The sequence below is a fragment of the Cottoperca gobio genome, chromosome 6 (assembly GCF_900634415.1).
Source record: "Cottoperca gobio chromosome 6, fCotGob3.1, whole genome shotgun sequence".
Classification (NCBI taxonomy): Eukaryota; Metazoa; Chordata; class Actinopteri; order Perciformes; family Bovichtidae; genus Cottoperca; species Cottoperca gobio.
The window spans coordinates 9,972,608-9,994,172 of NC_041360.1; the positions used below are offsets into that span (position 1 = coordinate 9,972,608).

General features: G+C 40.9%; 1 protein-coding gene across 1 annotated transcript in view; it reads left to right on the forward strand.

Moving 5' to 3' along the window:
• abcc8 (ATP-binding cassette, sub-family C (CFTR/MRP), member 8) overlaps positions 1-21,565 on the forward strand; it is a 54,927-nt gene that overhangs the window by 7,030 nt on the left and 26,332 nt on the right. The window contains exons 4-17 of the mRNA XM_029433737.1: positions 2,259-2,380; positions 4,038-4,204; positions 6,213-6,455; positions 9,359-9,547; positions 11,387-11,551; positions 11,651-11,806; positions 15,260-15,394; positions 15,675-15,837; positions 16,655-16,695; positions 17,235-17,380; positions 19,116-19,230; positions 19,505-19,624; positions 20,409-20,481; positions 20,591-20,696. Of these exons, the coding sequence (XP_029289597.1) occupies positions 2,259-2,380; positions 4,038-4,204; positions 6,213-6,455; positions 9,359-9,547; positions 11,387-11,551; positions 11,651-11,806; positions 15,260-15,394; positions 15,675-15,837; positions 16,655-16,695; positions 17,235-17,380; positions 19,116-19,230; positions 19,505-19,624; positions 20,409-20,481; positions 20,591-20,696 (1,941 nt within the window). The remainder of the gene's footprint in view (positions 1-2,258; positions 2,381-4,037; positions 4,205-6,212; positions 6,456-9,358; positions 9,548-11,386; positions 11,552-11,650; positions 11,807-15,259; positions 15,395-15,674; positions 15,838-16,654; positions 16,696-17,234; positions 17,381-19,115; positions 19,231-19,504; positions 19,625-20,408; positions 20,482-20,590; positions 20,697-21,565) is intronic.

The following is a 21,565-nucleotide window of genomic DNA, read 5'->3' on the forward strand; positions in this document are numbered from 1 at the left end:
GGCTGTCGCCCGCCACCTGTCCCTCCTTCGACCTTTTCCTCCCACTCATCTCATTGATGACCCTCCATGCCTCCCCATACTGCTGTTCACCATGCGCTGCCTCCACTCTCTGCACCTTCTCCATCAGCTCCTCCCCCCTGATCTTATCGTAGGTATCGAAAAGAAGCTGTTTGGCCATATTCAATACCATGTGATTCTCTGCAGTTGGCTCGTGCCCAATGCCTCAGTGTGCTTCCTCCACTCCCTCACGTGCCACCATGACCTCCGGATGCCTGGACCTCTGGGATACTCCATTCCTCTCCATCACTGGAACACACATACTGGTCTCCTCCACGTTCGCAGCAATGAACCGCCTGTACTTGGCATTAGGCTCCTCCTCCTCGCCCAGCAGCTGGAAGCGATTCCTCACTTCCACTGCGTACCTGGTTTGAAGGCCAGGGCTGGCCGAGAATGCCTTCCAGTCATACCGGGTCTTCAGGCTTGGTTTGGGGACCCTGAGGCTCAGTCTCACCCTCATGGAGACCACTCGATGATCAGAGCCCAAAGAGTTGAACGTGCTGTAAGGTTCAGTGTTCAAGATGGAGTTTCTCCACCTTCGCCTTACTAGTATGTAGTCCAGTTGACGTTGCATACCGGTAGCCCGATCCTGGAAGGTCCATCTCTTGCCCATTCTTTTCTGGAACATGGTGTTTGCAGCTAGTAGCTCGTGCTCCATAAGTAGGGCTGCAAGATGTTCGCCATTGTGGTTAGTGGAGTTGTGGTACGTGAGAGGTGCGTCCTCCGGTCTAAGCCTTGTATTGAAGTCACCCAGGATTGCAAGGAAGTTGTGAGCCGGGATATCACGGACCGCTGTTGCAAGGTCCTCATAGAACTTCTCCACCTCCTCAGCTTGTGCCACATTGGTGGGTGAGTACACGACTATGAAAGTTGTGACTGGGTTGCCATCAAAGTCAGCACTAAGGATCCTGTTGGTGTGATGGTGTACCCTAAGGAGAGCCTTACGCACCCGAGAACTCAGCAGTAACCCCACTCCACCAGTGGCAGCTTGTTCCTCGTTCCGCCACGCTGATGAGGTGATGAACCAGCATTTCTCCACTCTGTGATACATGATCTGATCCTCAGCATGCACTCTTCTATGCTCTTGGATTCCCAGGATCTCCACTCCCCTTTCCTCGGCACAGTGTGCTAGCTCCTCCAGCCTCCCTTCTTCATTAACTGTGTTTGCGTTGAAGGTTCCCATGGTGAATGTCTCCGGCAACACAGGAGTGCTTTGGACCGTGTGCTGTGGTCGGATAGAACCCTCCCTTCCGGGTTTGAGGCCCTATCGTCATACTGTCCTCCGGAGAGAGGACCAGCCCCACTGTCCGCTGCTTGGTTCCTGCGGACTCCCGCCGCTGGAAGTATAGGATTTGGAATGACTTTGTTCTCCATAATTTAGGCCTTACAATGCGCAAATATAAGAACTGTGGTGCGCAGCTCCCCACAGTCCTACTCTGGCCGTTTTGGGCATAAGCCCTTATAGGGCATTACGCCCTTCACTCCGATGCCTCCAGATGGTATACGGCTCGGAGCCGGGTGTGAACAGCACCCTTGGTTTTTGTTCGGAGTGTCCTTCTCCTAGATGGGTTGCCTTACATGGCTATGCCTTACATGGCTATGAGGCTATGAGCCCCATCCGCCCACAATAGGATGCAGTTTAACGTTTTACCCAGGACCCACTACATTAAATATAGATATACATATTAACTGCATTAACATATTAAACATGTGCTCAAATCAAATCGTCTGTATTTCCAATATGTTTAATCCTCCTTTACCTTCAAACACAGAAGCAGTTTATAAACTTTTTTTCATCCAGGTAAATGACAGTTAAAGTTGATGCTCCTATCACAGGTTTTACACATGAAGAGACTCAGGGAGACATGGCTAGACAGAGAACCAATCTCTGCCCTTTCTCTCTCCCCATCTCCTTATCATTATCTGTTATCCTCTCCTTCTCTCTGCCAGTGCCATATGCATCCTGTTGTTGCCTAATTTAGTGAGGCCATGTAAAAAGGGGTTCACTAAACAGTCAGGATTACAGTTTATCAGCCTTTTCTGCAGACTGAAGGCGGGTAACTGCATGTGAATGATTGTTACTGAACAAAAGAGATCGTCACTTCTCTGGACTTTTCACACTGACTTCACTGCTCTGCTGAAGAGCCTTTCAGATTTGAATCGGTCATTTTGTGCTTTCTCTATCTGATTTTCTTTTGCAGATTCAGCCAATCCCTCCATCTTCATCTATACATGCCTGCAGCTCTGGCCTTCATGGCTGGCATCACATCTATCATCTACTATCATAACATTGAGACCTCCAACTTCCCTAAACTACTATTAGGTACAGTATTCTTAAATTCAGCTTTCCTTTGTCTTTTTTTTATTCACATGTTTTTTAAAGAGCTACAAAATTCTGGAGGTCAGGGCGGATAGATGGGTCAAACAAACAAAAAAAGGGCTGTCAATGTTGACTTATTTACTAACTTTACGTACTTAATTTACGTCATGGACATAACATTCTTAACTTACGTACTTTATTTAAATTACGTAACAAACATACTTATTTTAAACCAAACAATTATCTTTTCCTAAACTAGTAGTTGTTGCCTAACCCTAACCAAGGAGTAATGTAATGTACTTAACTTACATCACGTACGTACGTAATTTAACATTTACCCAGTGCCTTAAAAAGTGACGGCAAGGGGTCCTGACCAAACATCCATATGTGACGCTTTGGGATTGAGTACGTGTTTAATTAAAACTGACTCTTGTCACCTCTTTTACCTCTGAGCTGAGCTAACAACAGCAGATTCAAATTGCATGTGCTCTTTGGGATTATATAATTATAAACGGTCAGTGCAACCATTAGATTAATGGTTCATTACATTCAGATAGGATTGGGAAATGATAGAGCAATTGTACTGCTCTGGGTAGAAATGAATTATCCCTTATTGGGAAAATGACTTTCTGGTGAAAGATCTGCACAATTTTCTGTGTTTTTGTCATTTTACTTGTGATTACTTTTTGTTACAATCTTTTATGACCAGTGAGAATAAATACAGTAAAGTATCCCTATAGCAACAGTATAGATAAATGAGGACATGCACTATATTCTGTTAGATCTGAATCTCACACTCAATATCTCTCTTCACCTTTGCCTATTATTTTTGTACTATGTTTGGTCCCGTAATGATCCTGATCCCCTGTTTCTGCTCTTTAACTAACGCGCATAATTAACTCATCTGTGTTCAGCTCTTAATCTTTTCTCCCTACTCCCGTCACGTAGCTGGGCCGCCTTCGTCTTTTAAGTTTCCATATCAGTCAGTCTCTTGAGGGAAGTTGAGGATCGGCGCTGGGTTCATCATTGCACGAACAGAAATTAATTTTCTAAATTGAGACTCATTGATTGGTGCCATTGACCCACACTGATACTATTGTGACGGTATACTGTAGATGCTCTTCATATTAAGGAAGTAAACTCTGTATAAGAATCTGAGCGGGTGATCTTGTTTTCCTACAGTTTAATCTTTCCCTGCCAGCTTTATCATCTTTTATTAGTGTTTTTCGCTAACAATCTCTCAATATTGACACAAATAAACCTCTTAACTGACACGATCATTTCACGATCATACGATCTTCATGAAGTCAGACAATTAACTTACCTGCTATTTACTGGATTAAAGGAGTTGACCTTGAAAACTGTTAGACACACATTGTTGAGTTAAAAGGACAAAAACACAAATTAATTATGATGCCTATACAGAAACACATCACTCGATAGAAAACATAAATTGAACCGTGACTATATTTATAAATTAAATGTAACTCAGACTTTGACAAAGTACACCTACATATTACACAAATCCAGTTTCAGACAAACAGACATTTAATTCAATTAAATTTAAACTTCAGCTCTAATATAACATGTCTGGTTACTTATCTTTTTGGCTAATCCAGTGATTTTCTGTCTTTCTTTGATCCCCGCTAATTCTCCTCAGCCCTGCTGATCTACTGGGTGCTGGCATTCATCATGAAGACCATCAAGTTTGCAAAGTACACAGATCATAGCATTGGCCCCAGACAGCTACGCTACTGCATCACCGGACTGCTGATGCTGCTGTATGGACTCCTACTGGCTGTGGAGATCAATGTCATCCTGGGAAGGGTGAGTGTGTGTGTGTGTGTGTGTGTGTGTGTGTGTGTGTGTGTGTGTGTGTGTGTGTGTGTGTGTGTGTGTGTGTGTGTGTGTGTGTGTGTGTGTGTGTGTGTGTGTGTGTGTGTGTGTGTGTGTGTGTGTGTGTAAAGTCATCTGATTGTTGCCTGGCTTTAGCTTCAGTCATTTCTTCTTCTTTTAGTCTAAAATCTAAATTGTTACATGTTTGTTTTTCCTTGTCACACGTGTTGAGCTGTTAGGAAAGTAATTTTTATGTTGGTGTGTGTCATAGTGATGAATGTTGACATTAATAGTGAAGGTGACATGAATGTCTGTATCTAAATGTTTGGCAATCCCTCTGATAGTTCTTGAGATATTTTACCAGAAAACAAATATTTAATCTTCATGGTGGTGCTCGATGAAAGGTCAGGGGATCACTTAAGTCATTTGGCTTCATCCTTTGGGAGTATTAATGTCTGTACAAAATGTTACAGTAATCCATCAAACAATTGATATTTTAGTCTGGACCAATGTGGTGAACCTACTGGCTGACCGACATGCTGCTCGCATGGTTCAAAACACATTTATAAAGAAACAAAAACACAAACTTCTCAGGCAAAATGCAACATAAATAAAGCATGAAAAATAAACCCACCTAGAATCATAAAAGAAAGGACAAAATAGAAAATAAAGATTATAGCATGAATGCCAGATCCTCTCAGTTTTATGAAAACTTCAGGCTGCCATCTGACTTGTACATGGTTCAAAGGTGTGCCAGTCCACTAAACCGTGAAATGAGATCAACATATCTTAATAAATTTGATTTTGAGAGAGGAGGGAACTTCGTGTTACTCTTTTAGCATGTATCTGGCTGTATTGTATTGATTGCGCAACAATGGTCATATCTTTTGATTATTCCGTTTTTGACATTTTCAGACATCTAACCGTTTTTGAACACCAGTGAGAAAATGTCAGACTGGTGTACACTTTTTCCTCTGGACATTTTAAACTGTGTTTGTGTCTTTTAACTTCTGTACTGAGCAAACATCTGTTATTGAATCTGACTCCTCTGGGTGAACAGCACAGAAAGGGATTCTCCCATCATGCCCTGCACTCTGTTGAAGCGCACACTGTACCTAAAAAGTTTGTGGGAGTAATTTTACTGGATCATAGCTGTGCAGGTAATTTAGCAGAACATTTTAAATCTTTCATAGGAATTCAATTGTTTATATGATCGATAAAAAGTCTTTATTTGTAAATTAATTGTCATAATTTAACATTACTTAAGTGATTTTCAATCATTGCATTTTTCAATAATCCTCTCTTGACTTGGTTATGATTGGCTTTCATCACCAAAAACTGCTAACCCCCCAATTGTTCAATTACATTCTACTTATCAACACAACATGAATTTGCAAAACATAATTGGTGAATGAATATTATTTTGTATCTTGACCCAGAATATCATGACAAGTATAATTTCTGTTGTGTTATAAATAGTAACCAGTATTTGGACGTATTCTGTTCTTATTCATCTGCCAGTCTCTGACCTAGTTTCCATAAAGCTTAAAAACATGCATCAACTCTGTTTCACTGTCTTTATATAATATATTGTGAATATATTTTCTATTTCTTCTATTCTGCTCAGCTTAATAGTTATGTGAGTAGAACATATTAAAAGCTTTGCCGAGATTAAGAAATTGCTATAGTGACATCAGACGACCTGTAATTAATACGCAATAGAGACAATTTATCTCTTCGGCAGCTATGATTAATCCCACTAAAAAGCGTGTATTCAACTATCGTGTCCATTATGTTGCTGCTTTCATATGCAGTATGGAGAAAATGATCATAGTTATCTCCACAGATTTAGTCTCAGATGAGCTCATGTTTCTGTTTCATTGAACGTTGAATCAGCGGTTACAAGTTGTTATATTCCCTATTTTACAGGCCACTGCAGACGATACAGTGAGTATAATAATTAATCACACTTTTCTTTCTGTCCTTCCTTTTCTCACAGCGCTACATGTGTTTCGCCGACCCCACAGAGGTGAAGCCCCCCGAGGACCTCCAGGACCTGGGTGTACGTTTCCTGCAGCCCTTCGTCAACCTGTTATCCAAAGCCACCTACTGGTGGATGAACACCTTCATTACCGCCGCTCACAGACGACCCATCGACCTCAAGGTCATCGGCAAACTGCCCATCGCCATGAGAGCACTCACCAACTACATAAAGCTACGCAAGGCCTTCGAAGACCAGAAAGTTAGTGCCCCGACTGACTGGTTTAGTGTTTGTAATCTTTTCTTCCTTGTGAAAACTTGGGAGTACCGCCTAGTGCTGGAATCAATTTAGCCCATAGCCGTTGTTTACACAATATAACATTTTCTTCAGATCTTCTCAAGTGTGGGAGATGCGTTTGATTTCAGTTCTGAGACCTTGTAACTGAAATCAAAAGCATCACCGATGACAATCTTGTCTTGCATCATTGGTGCTTGGTCGCGCATGTGTCAGGTACTGGTGCAGATGGCAACAGAAAGTAACAGAAAATGAAGTGTAAATTGGAAAGACAATCTGGAAAAAGTAAGTGATAATATTGGGCTGTTTTTCCAATAACTTTTTTTTTGTCAGAAATTAAATGTTAAAGCACACATGCAGACGTTTGCATACAAAACGCAAACGTCTGCATGTGAAGGGTTCTTATGTTGTTTCAAACAAGCTCAACAAAACACAAACACAAATAAGGCTTTAAGGATTTATGTAGAGTGCAGCTTGCTTGGCTCCTTATGGCTCCACTTCACTTTATTTTGAGCCCATCGGTGAGTTTAAAGTTAATCTTGAGTTTGTTGAATTGCTGTCTGTTGGTTGGTATGACATGGCATGAAGTGATCTGAGAACCTTACAAAGTTTTTATTTTTATCGCTGTTCTTATAAAAAAGACACAATCTCTATCCTGTGATGACTCAGTTCTGGCTGTACTGGGACCACTAAACTGAATTCAGAGGTCACAGAGATGATGAGTTAACAGTGTAAACATTTAGATGTCACATTGCCTTTAAACGTGCACACATGTTCAAGCTTATTCTTTCTATCTCCGTCCTATTAAGTCGCCTTTTCTTTGGGAAAACATTTCTGTTGGCACTTTGTCAGTTGTTGTGGTTTTTCGTTACAATATACTATTTTTGTCCTCATCTATGCAATGGAGATGGCCAAAATATTCAACACCTTTCGTGATAAGGGTGGGTCAGTGGGTCAGTGGATAGCACCGCTGCCTTATAACCTGCTGGCCAGCTCGGGCCTCTCTGTGTGGAGTTTGCATCTTGTCCATGTGTCTTTGTGGGTTTCCTCTCACAGCCAAAAGACTTACAGATTGAGTGAACTGGAAACTCTAAATTGTGATATACTGTCTTTGGCGTACCTCTGGGTCTCATCTATTGCATGCTGGGATACTTGGCCCCCTAAGACTAAGCTGATATAGCAAGTGGATGGATGCTGTTAAATACAACAACAAGGATTTGAAGCGTCAATTAAATAACATCTTAGTCACTTTAGACGTGATGATGCAATGATGCAATGATGCAATGACGCACACAAAAAGGCTTAAAAAATGTTTTGCACTGAGTGTATCCTCATATGCTCTCATGCATATACCCATTTATAAATGAAGAATGTATTAGCTGCCTTTTTCAAAAAAACCCCAACACTTCCTCCTATAAAATGAAATATGGACTCTTTTTCATGTCCTCCTCTTCTTTTGCAAAATGTAGATATGGGTTAGCTTGCAGTACAACCCTTCAAAATATAGATAATGTAAATTATGTTTTGGAGAGGCGGATGAAACCACTTTTTTACCTTTTATTTTTCTCTCGTCCCAAGGTGTTGTTCTTCTGGTGTAAACTGGGGATGTTTCATATTATTCCTCCTTCTCTCTTCTGTCCCATTTTTTTTGCCTCTCTCTCTCTCTTCTCTCTCTCTCTCTCTCTCTCTCTCTCTCTCTCTCTCTCTCTCTCTCTCTCTCTCTCTCTCTCACTTTTGGAGCATGTGTCCGGGGTCGGAGGTGAAGGGCCTCTTGTACAGGGTCACTGTTTTCCAGTGTTTTGAAGGTCACATAAATTCGTCACTGCTGCATGTGCGTCTGTTGTGAACGCAACCCCATTTCCTTCCGGCACAAGCGAGGGATGAGAGAGATTGCAAGATCCCAGTGGAGAGGGGAGGTCATTCCCATTCTACTGTGAATGAGGTGACATCCCGACCCCTGTGGGGGTGAAATAACTACATGGGAAGCTAGTTTCACTTTGCGTGTGGGAGAATGAAATGTCCTTCCTTCTTGTTTGAACCCAAGGTAGAAATAAATTATGTTTGTGTGTGTTTGTTTGTGTGTGTGACGTACATAGTGTCACATGTCTCGTATGAGCTCAAATGGAAAAATAGGGACACAAGCTAACAGTCACGTCTGTTCTCACAGTTCACACACACAAACACACACACACTGTGAAAATGTTATGGGAGTGTTTACTGTACCGTGACAGTCCAGATGTTTTCCTCTGATCACTGTAAATCACTGAACCAAGCTGTTGAATTGTTTTTGAAGTTAATTTATATACATTTATAATGTATTAGGATCAGTATCTCTTCCAGTCTGCCTTTAAAAACACACAACAAACTGAGCTCCACTGTGAAACTCACCATTAATCACCAATCCCATGACGCAGCAGCAGCAGTGGGGAGAATGGAAGCCCTGAACATGACCTCATTTTGCAGGTTTCTGTGGCAGTGGCGAAGTTAACGGTGTCGACTCAGCTTTTATGTTCAAGCAATTACCTGCTCTTGCTCTCTTTGCAGGCTGTATTGTCTAACATGGTTTATTTTTCTTTTGTTGTGCTGCAGTACAGCTCCACAGAGAAACGGCTAAGAATAATGTTTGGTGCAAAGAAGTGACAAACCAATTTACTCCTAGCTTCAACCGCAAGCTTCTTCATTATACTAAGGGCACAATGTGAATGTTTCACTGATAGATGATGATTTGTATTTGTGATTTATATTGTAATAATCCAAATCCTTTTAAAGTCACAGCCGATCAACTGTTTTCAGCAAATGAACATCTGAATGCGGTTCATTTCTCCTCAACATATTTCACCTCTGTCCCCTTTGTTTTTATCTTCCCTCAGAATCCTCAGGGCTCAGCACCCCAGGGTCCAAAGTTGATCTGGCAGGCCTTGAGGAAAGCATTCGGCAGACCTCTCATCCTCAGCATCACCTTCCGATTCATGGCCGACCTGCTCGGCTTCGCCGGCCCTCTCTGCATCTCCGGCATCGTCCATCACATCAGCAAGGACAACCGCACTGTTCAGCAGCCGGTGAGAGGTCAACCATACTGCCATGTGACACAATTGGGTGGCATAGCATAGCATAGCATAGCATAGCATAGCATAGCATAGCATAAATCTGGCAGTCATACTTTAAACAGTTTTCTTTGGAAAGTGTTCTTTGTTTATTGTTTTGTTTTTTTCTTCCAACAATGTCAGTCTTTTTGCCCCATTAATGTACCCCTAAGTAATGCCTGAAAGGCCCTAAAAAATATATATATATTTTTGTATAATATTAATAATAATAATAATAATAATAATACATTTGACTTGTATAGCGCTTTTATAAAAACTCAAAGACGCTTGACATAGTGAGTAAGACAAAAAATAAATAAACAACTTAATGAACAGCACATAAAGTAAAGTTGGGTAAAGCAATCCTTAGTTATAATATAATAGGAGTTTCATCAGGACTGTGTGTGAGTATTGGTCAGATTTGATGGAGAGTGCAGATAGCATAAGCAAACACCCAATCAAAACCCAAACTTTAATTTAACTAGGAAGTCCCTTGAGATTCAAATCTCTTATTCGAGGAAGACCTGGCCAAGATAGCACACCATTACATAAGTACCAAAAAGATCAAATAGAGCTCATTACTCAATATAAAAAACTAAATGTTTTCTGGGCCTTTAATATTCCTTAGCAAATAGTTATCATCATTTATTTATCTAGCCTCACTTTCACTTTGATCAACCTAAGAACTGGTGACAGTGACACCAGACAGAAATCACGCAAGAGAGTCTCGCCTATCAGCGTGGTTGTCGGAAACATCAGAGTTACCTGCATTTGTTAAATTTGATTTGTGAGCTCATGTCACCTGCCCACAATACGTGCTGCAGCAGGAAACATGTTACATAACGTAGACATTGATTGGTACAGGAGTTCTGCGTATAAGTTCATTCTTTCTGAGAAAACATTTAGATGTCAGAAATAAACAGATCTGAGACAAATAATCAGAAACAGAAAAACACAGCTTCAGCAGACATGGCAGACACGTCACACGGCTTCCTCCTGCCTCTGAAAGGTCACTGTGACAGTTTGATGAGACATTTATGATGCACGCTCTCTACCCCGTGCTCCTGACCTATTGGTGTACTAATTTAATTCTCATCCAATTTTAATGAGATTTATTGCTGGCAGAGCTGTCTTTGATTCTTAGATTCCACACAGGGCCGACAGCCACTCAGGCATCCTTCAGTAAGGATCAAAAGATAATTGAAAAATGCTTAAAAGACTTCAAGCACTCAAAGTAAATACTCTGGACAGGGTGTCAGTTTGGAGAGAAGACAGAAAATAGGCCTCATTGATGGAATGAGAGGGTAGCAGGATAGTGTTTCTGGATCTCATGGAGAGAGTCAAACTGTGTTCAGCTGTGGGATGAGAAAGAGAGCAGATACATTTCAAAGATGAGTGGATGTGGAGTTGACGCACACATCTAATCAATAATTTGTAATCCCCCCTCAGGGAATGATATCTTCCTGATTATATAATTAATCTATGAGGGAGATACTGTATCCGCTTCTTGTAGCTGAGCCGCATTCTTATTTGGTTTCCAGTTCCACATTTCTCTGAGGGCTCCACTTCCCTTCAGTTCGACTGCAATGCTGTGGCCCGTTGTGATATGGAAATGATACATTTTAAATGGTCATCTCGACTTCTGAAGTGATGAAAAGGAAAATGTTTAGCTGAAGGTCATTACTGCCACAGTCAAATGCAATCCTGCAGAGTTCAGCCCGTGCGATTGACCTTGCCGCGGCCCCTGTCTGTCTAACGATGATGAACTGGTCGATACTTCTATGTCCCCCTCTCCCTACCTGTCTATGCTTGCAGATGAGATTGCTGGGGATCTATTTCATTTCCTCCAAAGAGTTTCTGGAGAATGCATATGTGCTGGCTGTGCTGCTCTTCTTCGCCCTGCTGCTGCAGAGGACTTTCCTCCAGGCCTCCTACTATGTGGCCATTGAAACAGGCATCAACCTGCGTGGGGCCATTCAGGTGCAGAACATTCTCCATGTAACATGTGACTGCCACGAGAGGTTATTGATGTTCTACTCTTTGTCCACATGGATGTGAATGTGGTTATTCTCTCCCCAGACAAAAATCTACAACAAGATCATGCGTCTGTGCACCTCCAACATGTCGATGGGCGAGTTAACCGTTGCTCAGATCTGTAACCTGGTTGCCATAGATACCAACCAGCTCATGTGGTTCTTCTTCCTCTGTCCTAACCTGTGGGCCATGCCAGTGCAGGTAAGAAACATGTCCGTCTACTGCATTAAGTAAAGAGCTCCTGTGGTCCCTGTGTGTTTTCTCTGTTCAAGTCGGTGCACGTCAGCTCCGTGTGTACTATACATCAAGTTTCACATTGCGTCTTTAGTGTGTTATTGAATTGTGTATTGTTGCACTATTGTCTTTGTGGTAAACATTTCAATGGTGTTTGGTACACTACATTTTTTACCTTTCATTGTTAAAAGTGTTATTATCGTAAATTACGCCGTGCATTGTCTTTCCTCATCGGACTCGTAGTATGTGGCAAAGCTCACTTTACGATCATGTGTCAAATAAAGGATCATATATAGAGATGTGGAGGCTGGGAATGCAGCGTCAGGTGTTATAGCCCCTGTGGGAGTTAGAAAAGATTTACGGCAAATGTGTGCTGCCGATTGCAGGTCTACGACTTTCACCATTTGTGCAGCTGTCCTATAAATGGATTTTGTAATTCATGACACTTGCATAATCAATGTTGTTATTCATACTGTGTAGTATTAAGTCCTCAGCAGAAATAAGAGTGGAAACCAACCATCCTGGTGAATCATAAAAATACTATTTCAGCAAACCCTGGAAGTCCATTAGATTCTCAAGGAGATGCAGTGTCTCAGGAAACCTGCGGGATATACTGCTATGTCTTTGAAACTGGAGTTTATTTTGTTTCTTCATGTCACTCTATTCGAGATACTTTCTTGTCATATTTACCTGCTGTTTCTTTCTTCCCTCTGGCCTCTATCATTTCATTCATATCAAATGTAAAGCTCAATTTAGCCTAAAATAGAAATACAATCACATTGCCACATTTACTGTACCTGCTGCTGATGCAGATTGTTTATTCATTTACATTATTTACATGCCAGTGGAGGTGCATGGAAACCAAAGCTATGGGAAAGCAGAAAGCTTGCACAACTCAGGAAAACAGCAATAGCTGTGGTGAAAGAGCGACAAAGATGACTTTTGAAGAACACAGTCACTTAGAGGGAAATATAGATGATTTAAACATGGAAACACAATGAGCCACATAATATTTTAGCACTGGTACAAACGTTTGGGGGTGATAGATAGTGACAGAAATTTGTTAGCAAAACAATAAGTGTTGTAATGCTTTTAATGTTGTAAGTACTTTTGCACTTATTCTCTTCTGTTACGTTTGACATATCTTGGGGCTTATGATGGCCTGTGTTGACAGCACATGCTGTGAGGGGCGATAAGTATCCTCGTATCTCTTTATAGCAGGGAGCACTGTTTCTACAGACTTGTTTCTCTTTTGCATGAAAGTGCTTGAAACGGTTTATTATTTTGAAATGCCAAAAAGATGACATGATATTTGTTAACAAAAAATTGTACATAAAGGATCAGTAAGCACATACACAAATGTATTTTTCCTACAGACATCATTACCTATTGACATTTTAGTTTGCCTGATGTACTATCTCCATTTCTCCATTTCAAAAATATGAGAATGTTATTTTTCATGTATAAAAAGACAGCCGCAGTAGGTCATACACAGGTTGTGTTACACCCTTCAGTAGCATTATATACTAGAGTTGCATTAGTGCATCTGTACCTACCTGTCTGCCCCTGTGAATGAATCCATTGTTCTTGCTTTTTTACCAGCCTCCTGCCCTGATGGGCATTTGTAGTGTGCCATTGATCTCAAATGGGTCAGCTGTTTTCTATGGATTTTCAATGCCAGGACCCTGAAATCTAAGCGCTAAATGGAATTCAGTCATCATTCATTTTATTATTTGTGCTTTTTCCACTGAACATTTCATGGCTCAGTTCCATCAAGTGTCCCAGTAAACTGTGCCACTGAGCCAGACTGCAGAATATCAGGATCTGGGAACAGATAACATAAAACATGGTTATGTTGTCTGTTCCACTTGTGCTTTTCCTGCTATGACAAGCCACACATATCTGCTGTGAGAAAGATCTTTTATGTATCAAAAGCTCAGTAGACTTGAGCTGTCAGCTTATTTAGCACATGTGCTGTTTAAACAAAACAACTCTGTTGCTCAAATGTATTTCTATTACTTCAATTTCTGAAGCCTGCCATGCTTAGATGTTCATTAAATTGAAAGCTGCTGGAGGAACATAGGAAATAATGGGTTTAAGGTTAGATAACCAACTATTACAGAAATGTGCATATTGGTAGGTACAAGATTGTTATGCCTATCCTATTGATAAACAAAAATGGCTCTAGCAATGGAAATTGTGGTCCTGTTGCTTCACCTCTTTGCTCCAGACAGAAATATCTCAACAGCTATTGGATGGATTAACAAAATATTTGATACAGATATTCTTGTTCCCCTCAGTATGAACCAGCAGGTTAAAGTATTCACTTATCTTGTACAATCAGTACAATCTACAAGATAGATGGATAGACACAAGCGCCAACATCAGGACAATAAAAAAAGATGGTCAAATACTTTGGTTTATGACTAAATACCTGCAAAAATAATAACATTTCCATCAGATGTACTTTGTGTTTAATTCTAATTGGCAAATGTTGGCATGCTAAACTAAGCATTACATCTGCTAAACATTAGCTTGGTAGTAATGTCTTTGTGAGCATGTTAGCATTGTTAACATTTCAATTAAAGCACCACTCTGTCTAAATATAACCACTAGCATGTCTGTAGACTCTTTCTCTCGTTACACATTGGGTCAAGTGAACTTGGGGACAACCTCCCAAAAGATCAGTAGCAGAGAACCCTAGTTCTTGAGGTGCAAGGGAAATACTGCAGTTAGTAAGCAGTCTGGTGAATTAGAGGGAGTGATGGCACTTTACTGTCTGTTACTGTATTCAGCGTGACGCTTTTTACAACTACGTACATTTAAATCAGATGTGATTCATGTGGAAGCTGACAGAAACTGTGGGGGGGTTGGAGGCTCCAGCCACGTTAAATGCCATGGTTACCCAAGATATTCATACCTAAGAGGCAACCACTGTAAAAAGGTGTTTCCATTTATACAGTTATTGCAGAGGAACTCAAATCACACCCTGCTGTTCTTCTCCCCACCTCGTCCCCAGTGGCATACACTATCCTGTGGCAGATGAGAGAGAGGATGTGCGAGTGTGAAATGTCACATCCATCTCCATCTGGTTCTGTGTGTCCTGGGGATTTCTGAATCCGGCATGTGTTCAGCGTAATGCCAAAGCCAGTGTGTGGTGGTTTAGCCATGGACAGATGAGGGTTTTAAACTGTATGTAACTGCACGACAAACTGTATTTTCACATGTATGCCGATGTCCTTATTATGTTCAAGGTCACGGCTTCTCGCAAAGCGGTGCACTGTGGTGATTATGTTTTTCATGCAATCAGTGGGGAGCGTTGTGTAACTGAACACTGCCTCTTTGGAAATGTTGTATTACCCATTTTTACTCGCCACAAGGTTGATATATTTTCTCTCTCTCTGTATCTTCCTCTCTCAGATTATTGTGGGAGTGATTCTGCTCTACTACCTCTTGGGAATTAGTGCCTTGATTGGAGCGACCGTCATCGCTGTGTTAGCTCCTGTACAATACTTTGTGGCCACTAAGCTGTCCCAAACACAAAAGAGCACCCTGGTGAGTATTTTTATTGGCTCTTTTTCAGAAAAGCAGCTTTGTCACTATTTTGATCTATTTGTAGCATTGCTAGGGGCTTTGAATGGTAAGTTTGTTGGTCTGGCAGACGGTTGATTGGTTGGTCCAGACTGAAATATATCTATAATTGCAGACATTCAAAGTCTTGGTGAACTTTCTCTGACCAGAGTCTGACTGATTATGCTTGTGTCACCCTCTGGCTGCCCCTCTTGATTTGTTTGATTGCGGTTGTTTAATCAAAGTCTCCCTTTTCCACTTGCAGGAATACTCCAGTGAACGTCTAAAGAAGACCAATGAGCTGCTGCGGGGCATCAAGCTGCTGAAGCTGTACGCTTGGGAACACATCTTCTGTGACAGTGTGGAGGCCACCAGGGGCAAAGAGTTCACCAGCCTGCAGGCCTTCGCTCTTTACACATCCATATCCAGTAAGGCACTTTGTTACCTCTGCGCACACCGCATTTCAGCTTCATGAATGAAAATGTTTTTTCCTCACAAAAAGCATTCACAGGAAGGCTCAACGCTTCACAGTACATCACTATTTACTTGACTAGTGTGTTTTTATTGTAATTCCAACTTTATTGAACCACACAACCTCCAGTCCACATCTATAATTCAACACATAAGTATTACAATAACTGGATGCAAAAGTAACTAATGTTTTAGGCACAGCTAACATGGATTACTGTACTCCGTTCATTTCCCATCTACCTAAGCTATCACTGCACAATATGGTCACTCAATACTTATTACTTTCTACATATTTCCCTCATGTTCTCCTTCTGGGTGAACAGTGGCTGCAGTCTGCATGTCTCTGTAATAAATTATGTCCAATCTAAAATCAATAATTGCCGTTTTAAGAGGAGTGAGCGATCACAGTTTCCTCCCCGACAAGAGAGAATATAGAACAAAAAAATGTAATGATAGTAACAAAGAAATGAATAGGCAGAAAAACAAGGTAATGACGAGCAAGAAATTACCTTAAAACAGGATGTTGTGATTACCTAGTATTGAGTTAAATCAAAAGGATGTTCAATTTTCTCATCCCATACATAATCAAGTGTCATTCAATTTAAATTAAACATTTGTGACGTTTTAACAGAATATCTGTGAATTGACACAGATAAACTACTGCTTTTTTGTGATAATGTACGGTCGCAATAGAAAAATCATTGTTTATTTTCACTGGTTAAAGTCCTGGAAAACGTCTTCACATCCTTCTGTCTGTTTCTTTTCTGCTTTCAGTTTTCATGAATGCAGCTATTCCCATCGCAGCAGTATTGACGGTGAGTTTAAATTCTAGCTGTACCTTTAAATCACATATATGTAAACGCTCCAATATGCTATGTTTAAGATGAGTCTGCTTGTATTTGTGTCTAGTTATGAACAAAGCCAATAACTACTGAGCAGAGAACCTCCTCGTGGCTTCCCCCCTGTGTGAAGGACCGAGCAGAGGCAGTGTCAGTGTCCTGGACATTTCACAGTTACACAGTGGAGGCTCTGACAGCACCTCACTAAATCCTGACTGTATTTATAGAAGTCCTTCATGGTTGTATACTTGAGGGGTGACAAAAAAAGAAAAGTCAGACAGATACCAAGGAGCGGGATGATTATAAATGACAGACGTAGACAAGTGATCCCTCTTTGATTTGATTTTTATCGTGCTCCTCAAAGTTCAACAGCAACTTTGTGCCGACAGCCAGAGAGTGACTTCTGTTTCTCTGGTTGGGGTTTCACCTTGAACATGCCTTCAGTTTCTATCGTCACAGTTCTCAGGTTTAAGGAACTTAACCTCAGCCCCTCTGTCCTCCCTCTCATCCTGCAGACATTTGTGGTTCATGTTCATATCTCCGAGGACGCTGATCTATCCCCAGCTGTGGCCTTTGCCTCTTTGTCCCTCTTTCACATCCTGGTCACCCCCCTCTTCCTGCTCTCCAGCGTGGTGCGCTCCACCGTCAAGGCTCTTGTTAGGTGAGAAACTAAAATATGTTTTTACAGTCGAGTGCAACATCACATTCATTTTCATGCAGATTTTTTTTCAATAAATGACAAAGAATACCGTTTCATAATCTTAAGATGAATAGGAATCACTGGTTTGTTTGTTTTTTGAATGTTTATTAGTTAGGAAATGTCTGAAAATAGTCCTGCGGAAGGAGATGTTGACTGCAACAACAGAAACACTAGTGTCAATAAACAGACGAGTGAAAAGCATCATGATTAGATGAAAACACTTGACCCTTTCCTCAAGCAGATGCTTCAGCTGCGTTATTGAATCAGCCTTTGTTCATGTATTAAAGTGCTTCATTTCTCTGCGGTTTAAGTACACTTGAATTTGTGGCTCTTTATTTCAGCAATTTGCTTCACAATTAGTTTGGCAGTCTTCACATCTTTTGTAATTAGGCTCCTGCAGAGTTACAAATCTCTCTCACTCCGCTGCTGATACTGCACAAGTTAATAACTCCTCCTGTGTGCTTTGCTTATTATATTGAGTGATGAAGCTGATTTAGGTTCACTTCTTATAACTTTACAGATCTAAGTAGGGCAATTAGGATACAAATGATCAAACTTTTCTTAGCTTACATGCTTAAATCTGCAAATGTCTTGATTCACTTTAGTTCAAAAACAAGTCTGAATATTAAAAATAAAGCAGAATCAAGCGTATGCAGTGTACAGTAGACTTAATTTTCTACGGTCAACTTTCATTCCTCTTAAAGTTTCTGAAAAAGCCACAATACAAAAAGGAACAATAAAGCATATTATGCTGACAGGTCATTTTAACTTCAATATTGAAGGAGAACACATTCAAATAGTTCACCTGAGCTACAAGAGAGTGTACATGTGACAAGAACTGAACATGAAGTCAATGAAGCAGAACCATGTACAGGCAATGAGAGCAAGTCAGTTTGAATCCCATCACCTCCATCTTTACGTCTTGATAATGATCACAGGGCAAGAAGTCATGAGTAAGGATGATGAAACTGACATCACATGTTTTCTATATGAGCCTTTAGGAGGCCAGCTAATACAATCGTGCTGGTGTAAGCACCTTGTTTTAACTGGAGTGCCTTTTCTTTTATTGAACGTGGAATCAGCATGTGATCCCTTGAGATGTCTATTTTGGGACTGTGTGATCTGACACACTTGATTCAGTTCATCTTCACACCTCAACATGAGAAAATGTCTCTTTGTAGAGGAAAACTAAGCTTGTAGGCAATATTGTAAATGCAAAGTCATTATGAAACTTTAAACATATGTCATTGGATTTAATTTAAACGTCAGTCAGCTCCCTGTGAACTGAAAAGTTTCAGTGTTTCAAGAGTCATTCTCTTTTTATCATGCGACTGTGATAATCTGCATCATGCTGTGTCAGGGAAGCTTTTGTTTTCATTGAGGTAGTGAAATAGAAGATAATTGATAATTTAAAATGTAGAGATATGTAAGTGTGTGTCAGAGAAAGTGAAAGCCTGTTGTTAGTGAAACATGATCCATAGATTGTCTAATCTGTTTCACTGAATGAACAATGTGACAGTAAACTGCAGCTGTTATCTTTACATGAGCTCATTCAAATCTATGTGTTTGTGCGAGTGTCTGCTGTACTAGTTGAATACAGCATCAGTGTGTTTTGAACATATTATACAGACTTATCATACATATTCATTTTATTTGTCATGATTGGTGACTTGATTTCAGTCTGTTTAATCTGCAGTGTTCAGAAGCTCAGCGAGTTTTTCTCAAGTGATGAGATTGGAGAGGAACAGGAGCCCAGGGCGATGTTAACCTCTGGCTCCAGCAATCACAACCAAAATAGATACCAGGCTGTGGTGAGTACAAGTGCACACACGTTGTTTTTGGTTGGTTTGATTTAGGCAACAAGGTAGACGTTTGTGTTCTTCCTATCTCCCCTGCTGGTAAATCAAGGCTGTCTCACTTTGCTGTGAATGTTGTTTTCTTCCTCCACCTTATCGTCTTCATATTAATATCACCATTTACCCCTTTGTCCGCCGTGTCTGATGTTACACAACCCTCCTCTAGTCATCTTCTAAACCTTTCCCTTCATCCTCATCCTCCTCCTCCTCTTTGTCCCGACACCTCAAGCCCCTAAAGGTGGTGAACCGGAAGCGGTCCCCGAGGGACGACTGGAACAACTACAGTTCACAGGGGGACCACAAGGGCGACGGACCCTGCCAGGACGTGGACCAAGACATCTGTATCAAGGTGGGAGAAATATAAGCACAGAAACAAGACACAATATTATTCCAGGTGTTATCAAGTTTGAAGTGGCTCTGTAGCAGAGCAGTCTTCACAGTTCTGAATGTTTTACCTCTTTGTTAAAAGTCGGTCCTTTCAAATAACACTGACTGAGTTAATAGGGAGGAAACTCACAATCTCTCCAGGTGTTGTCACAATCTGCTATGTATCAGTTATGACCTTTAGAGATTTCTTTGCAAAAGGGCTAACAATCAGTAAATGATGGTCACAGAGTTCTTAAATACACTGAAGTATATGGCTGTAAAAAAGCTTCAGATAAATTGGGTAATTAAGATTAATGCATTTGAAAATGAACCACTATTTATATTAAAATTAAAACCATGTATCATATCATATTACATTACATGTCATTTAGCAGACGCTCTTATCCAGAGTGACTTACAGTGAACTAACTACAGGGACAGTCTCCCTGGAGCAACTCAGGGTTAAGTGCCTTGCTCAGACGTGGCTGTATTCAAAATTGCACTGACTAGCACTCTCTGGGATGATTGGATTTCATGAAATGTGGGAAACTTATTTTTTTAACGATCAACTGCAGTGATTTGCCTGCTCATTTAGATGTCTGTATGTCATTCATGCAAGTGAAGAGCACCAGTATTATCCTTCCCGGCATAAAGTGGATCCGAATGAGATCACATTTACTTCTGATTGCCTGACTCTGGATTTACTGTTTACTTTCTAAAGAGTGAGCTAATCTCTGTTTTGACACCTTGTGCTATGTTGTCCTCAGATAACTAGCGGTTATTTCACCTGGACTGATGGACCACCGACCCTTTCTAATGTGGACATCAAGATTCCTTTTGGTGAGCGAGAGTGATGTACAATCTGCCTCCTCAATTTCTCTCCTTATTCGGTTCTCTATCCAGTTTCCTTCATTTACCTGTTTACTTTATTTCCTCTCACACCTCTCAGGTAAGCTGACTATGATTGTAGGCCAGGTGGGCTGTGGAAAATCGTCTCTATTGCTGGCAGCGCTGGGAGAGATGCAGAGAGTATCGGGAGCGGTCCACTGGAACAGGTCAGTTTCCTGCATGTGCCAATCAACTCTGATACTTCAGTTAAAACCTTATAAGGGATTTGAGTTTCTTATTGACTATTGGCTTTGTTGCTCTACAGCAGTCTTTCTCAAAGAGTGGTCCGCAGTCCAATATACTCGCGGTCCACTAGTGGCCCAATATGCACGAGCATATTGGTAAAATGTCACGTTTGGAATTAATTTATTATAAGTTCAAAGTGTTTCTCAAACTATTTAAAAATGACTAGTATAGAGTGTAGCATAGATGTAGCCTAGTTACGCAGCTATGTGTAGATCTTAGATCAGCATTCACCGTTGTTGGAAAAATATAGTTAAATAAACCCACGAAGTCAGGATCAAAATCAAATAAGAGTTTTAATCAACATTCTTGCAAGAAGGAGCAGAGTTATACATAAACAAGATGTACAAACTCACACACGTAAGCATGTAAGACTGCCGTGTGCTGCTCAGAGGAGTGAATCCTGCTGCGGTATTTATACTAAATTCAAAAGTCAGGAGGTAGTTCAGGTCAGTCCCTCTTTTGTTTACACAAAATGGTGGTTTGCAGGAGAGACAGATGGTCTTCTTATTTAAGATTTAAGATTTGGAGGGATGAAACCCTCTTTTTTTAATGGTCACACATGCAGAGCACACAGCACACACAGTGAAATTTGTTCTCTGCTTTTAACCCATCCTAGTACCAGGAGTCTAGTACTAGGAGCCACTGCTCCTAGTACTAGACTCCTGGTACTAGGATGGCAGCTCATAGGACAGCGCCCGGGGAGCAATGGGAGTGAGGGGGGAAGGGGCACCACGGCAGGGCAGGAGGTGAACTGGGACCTCTCCAAGTAGCAGTCAAACTCCATTTTTTA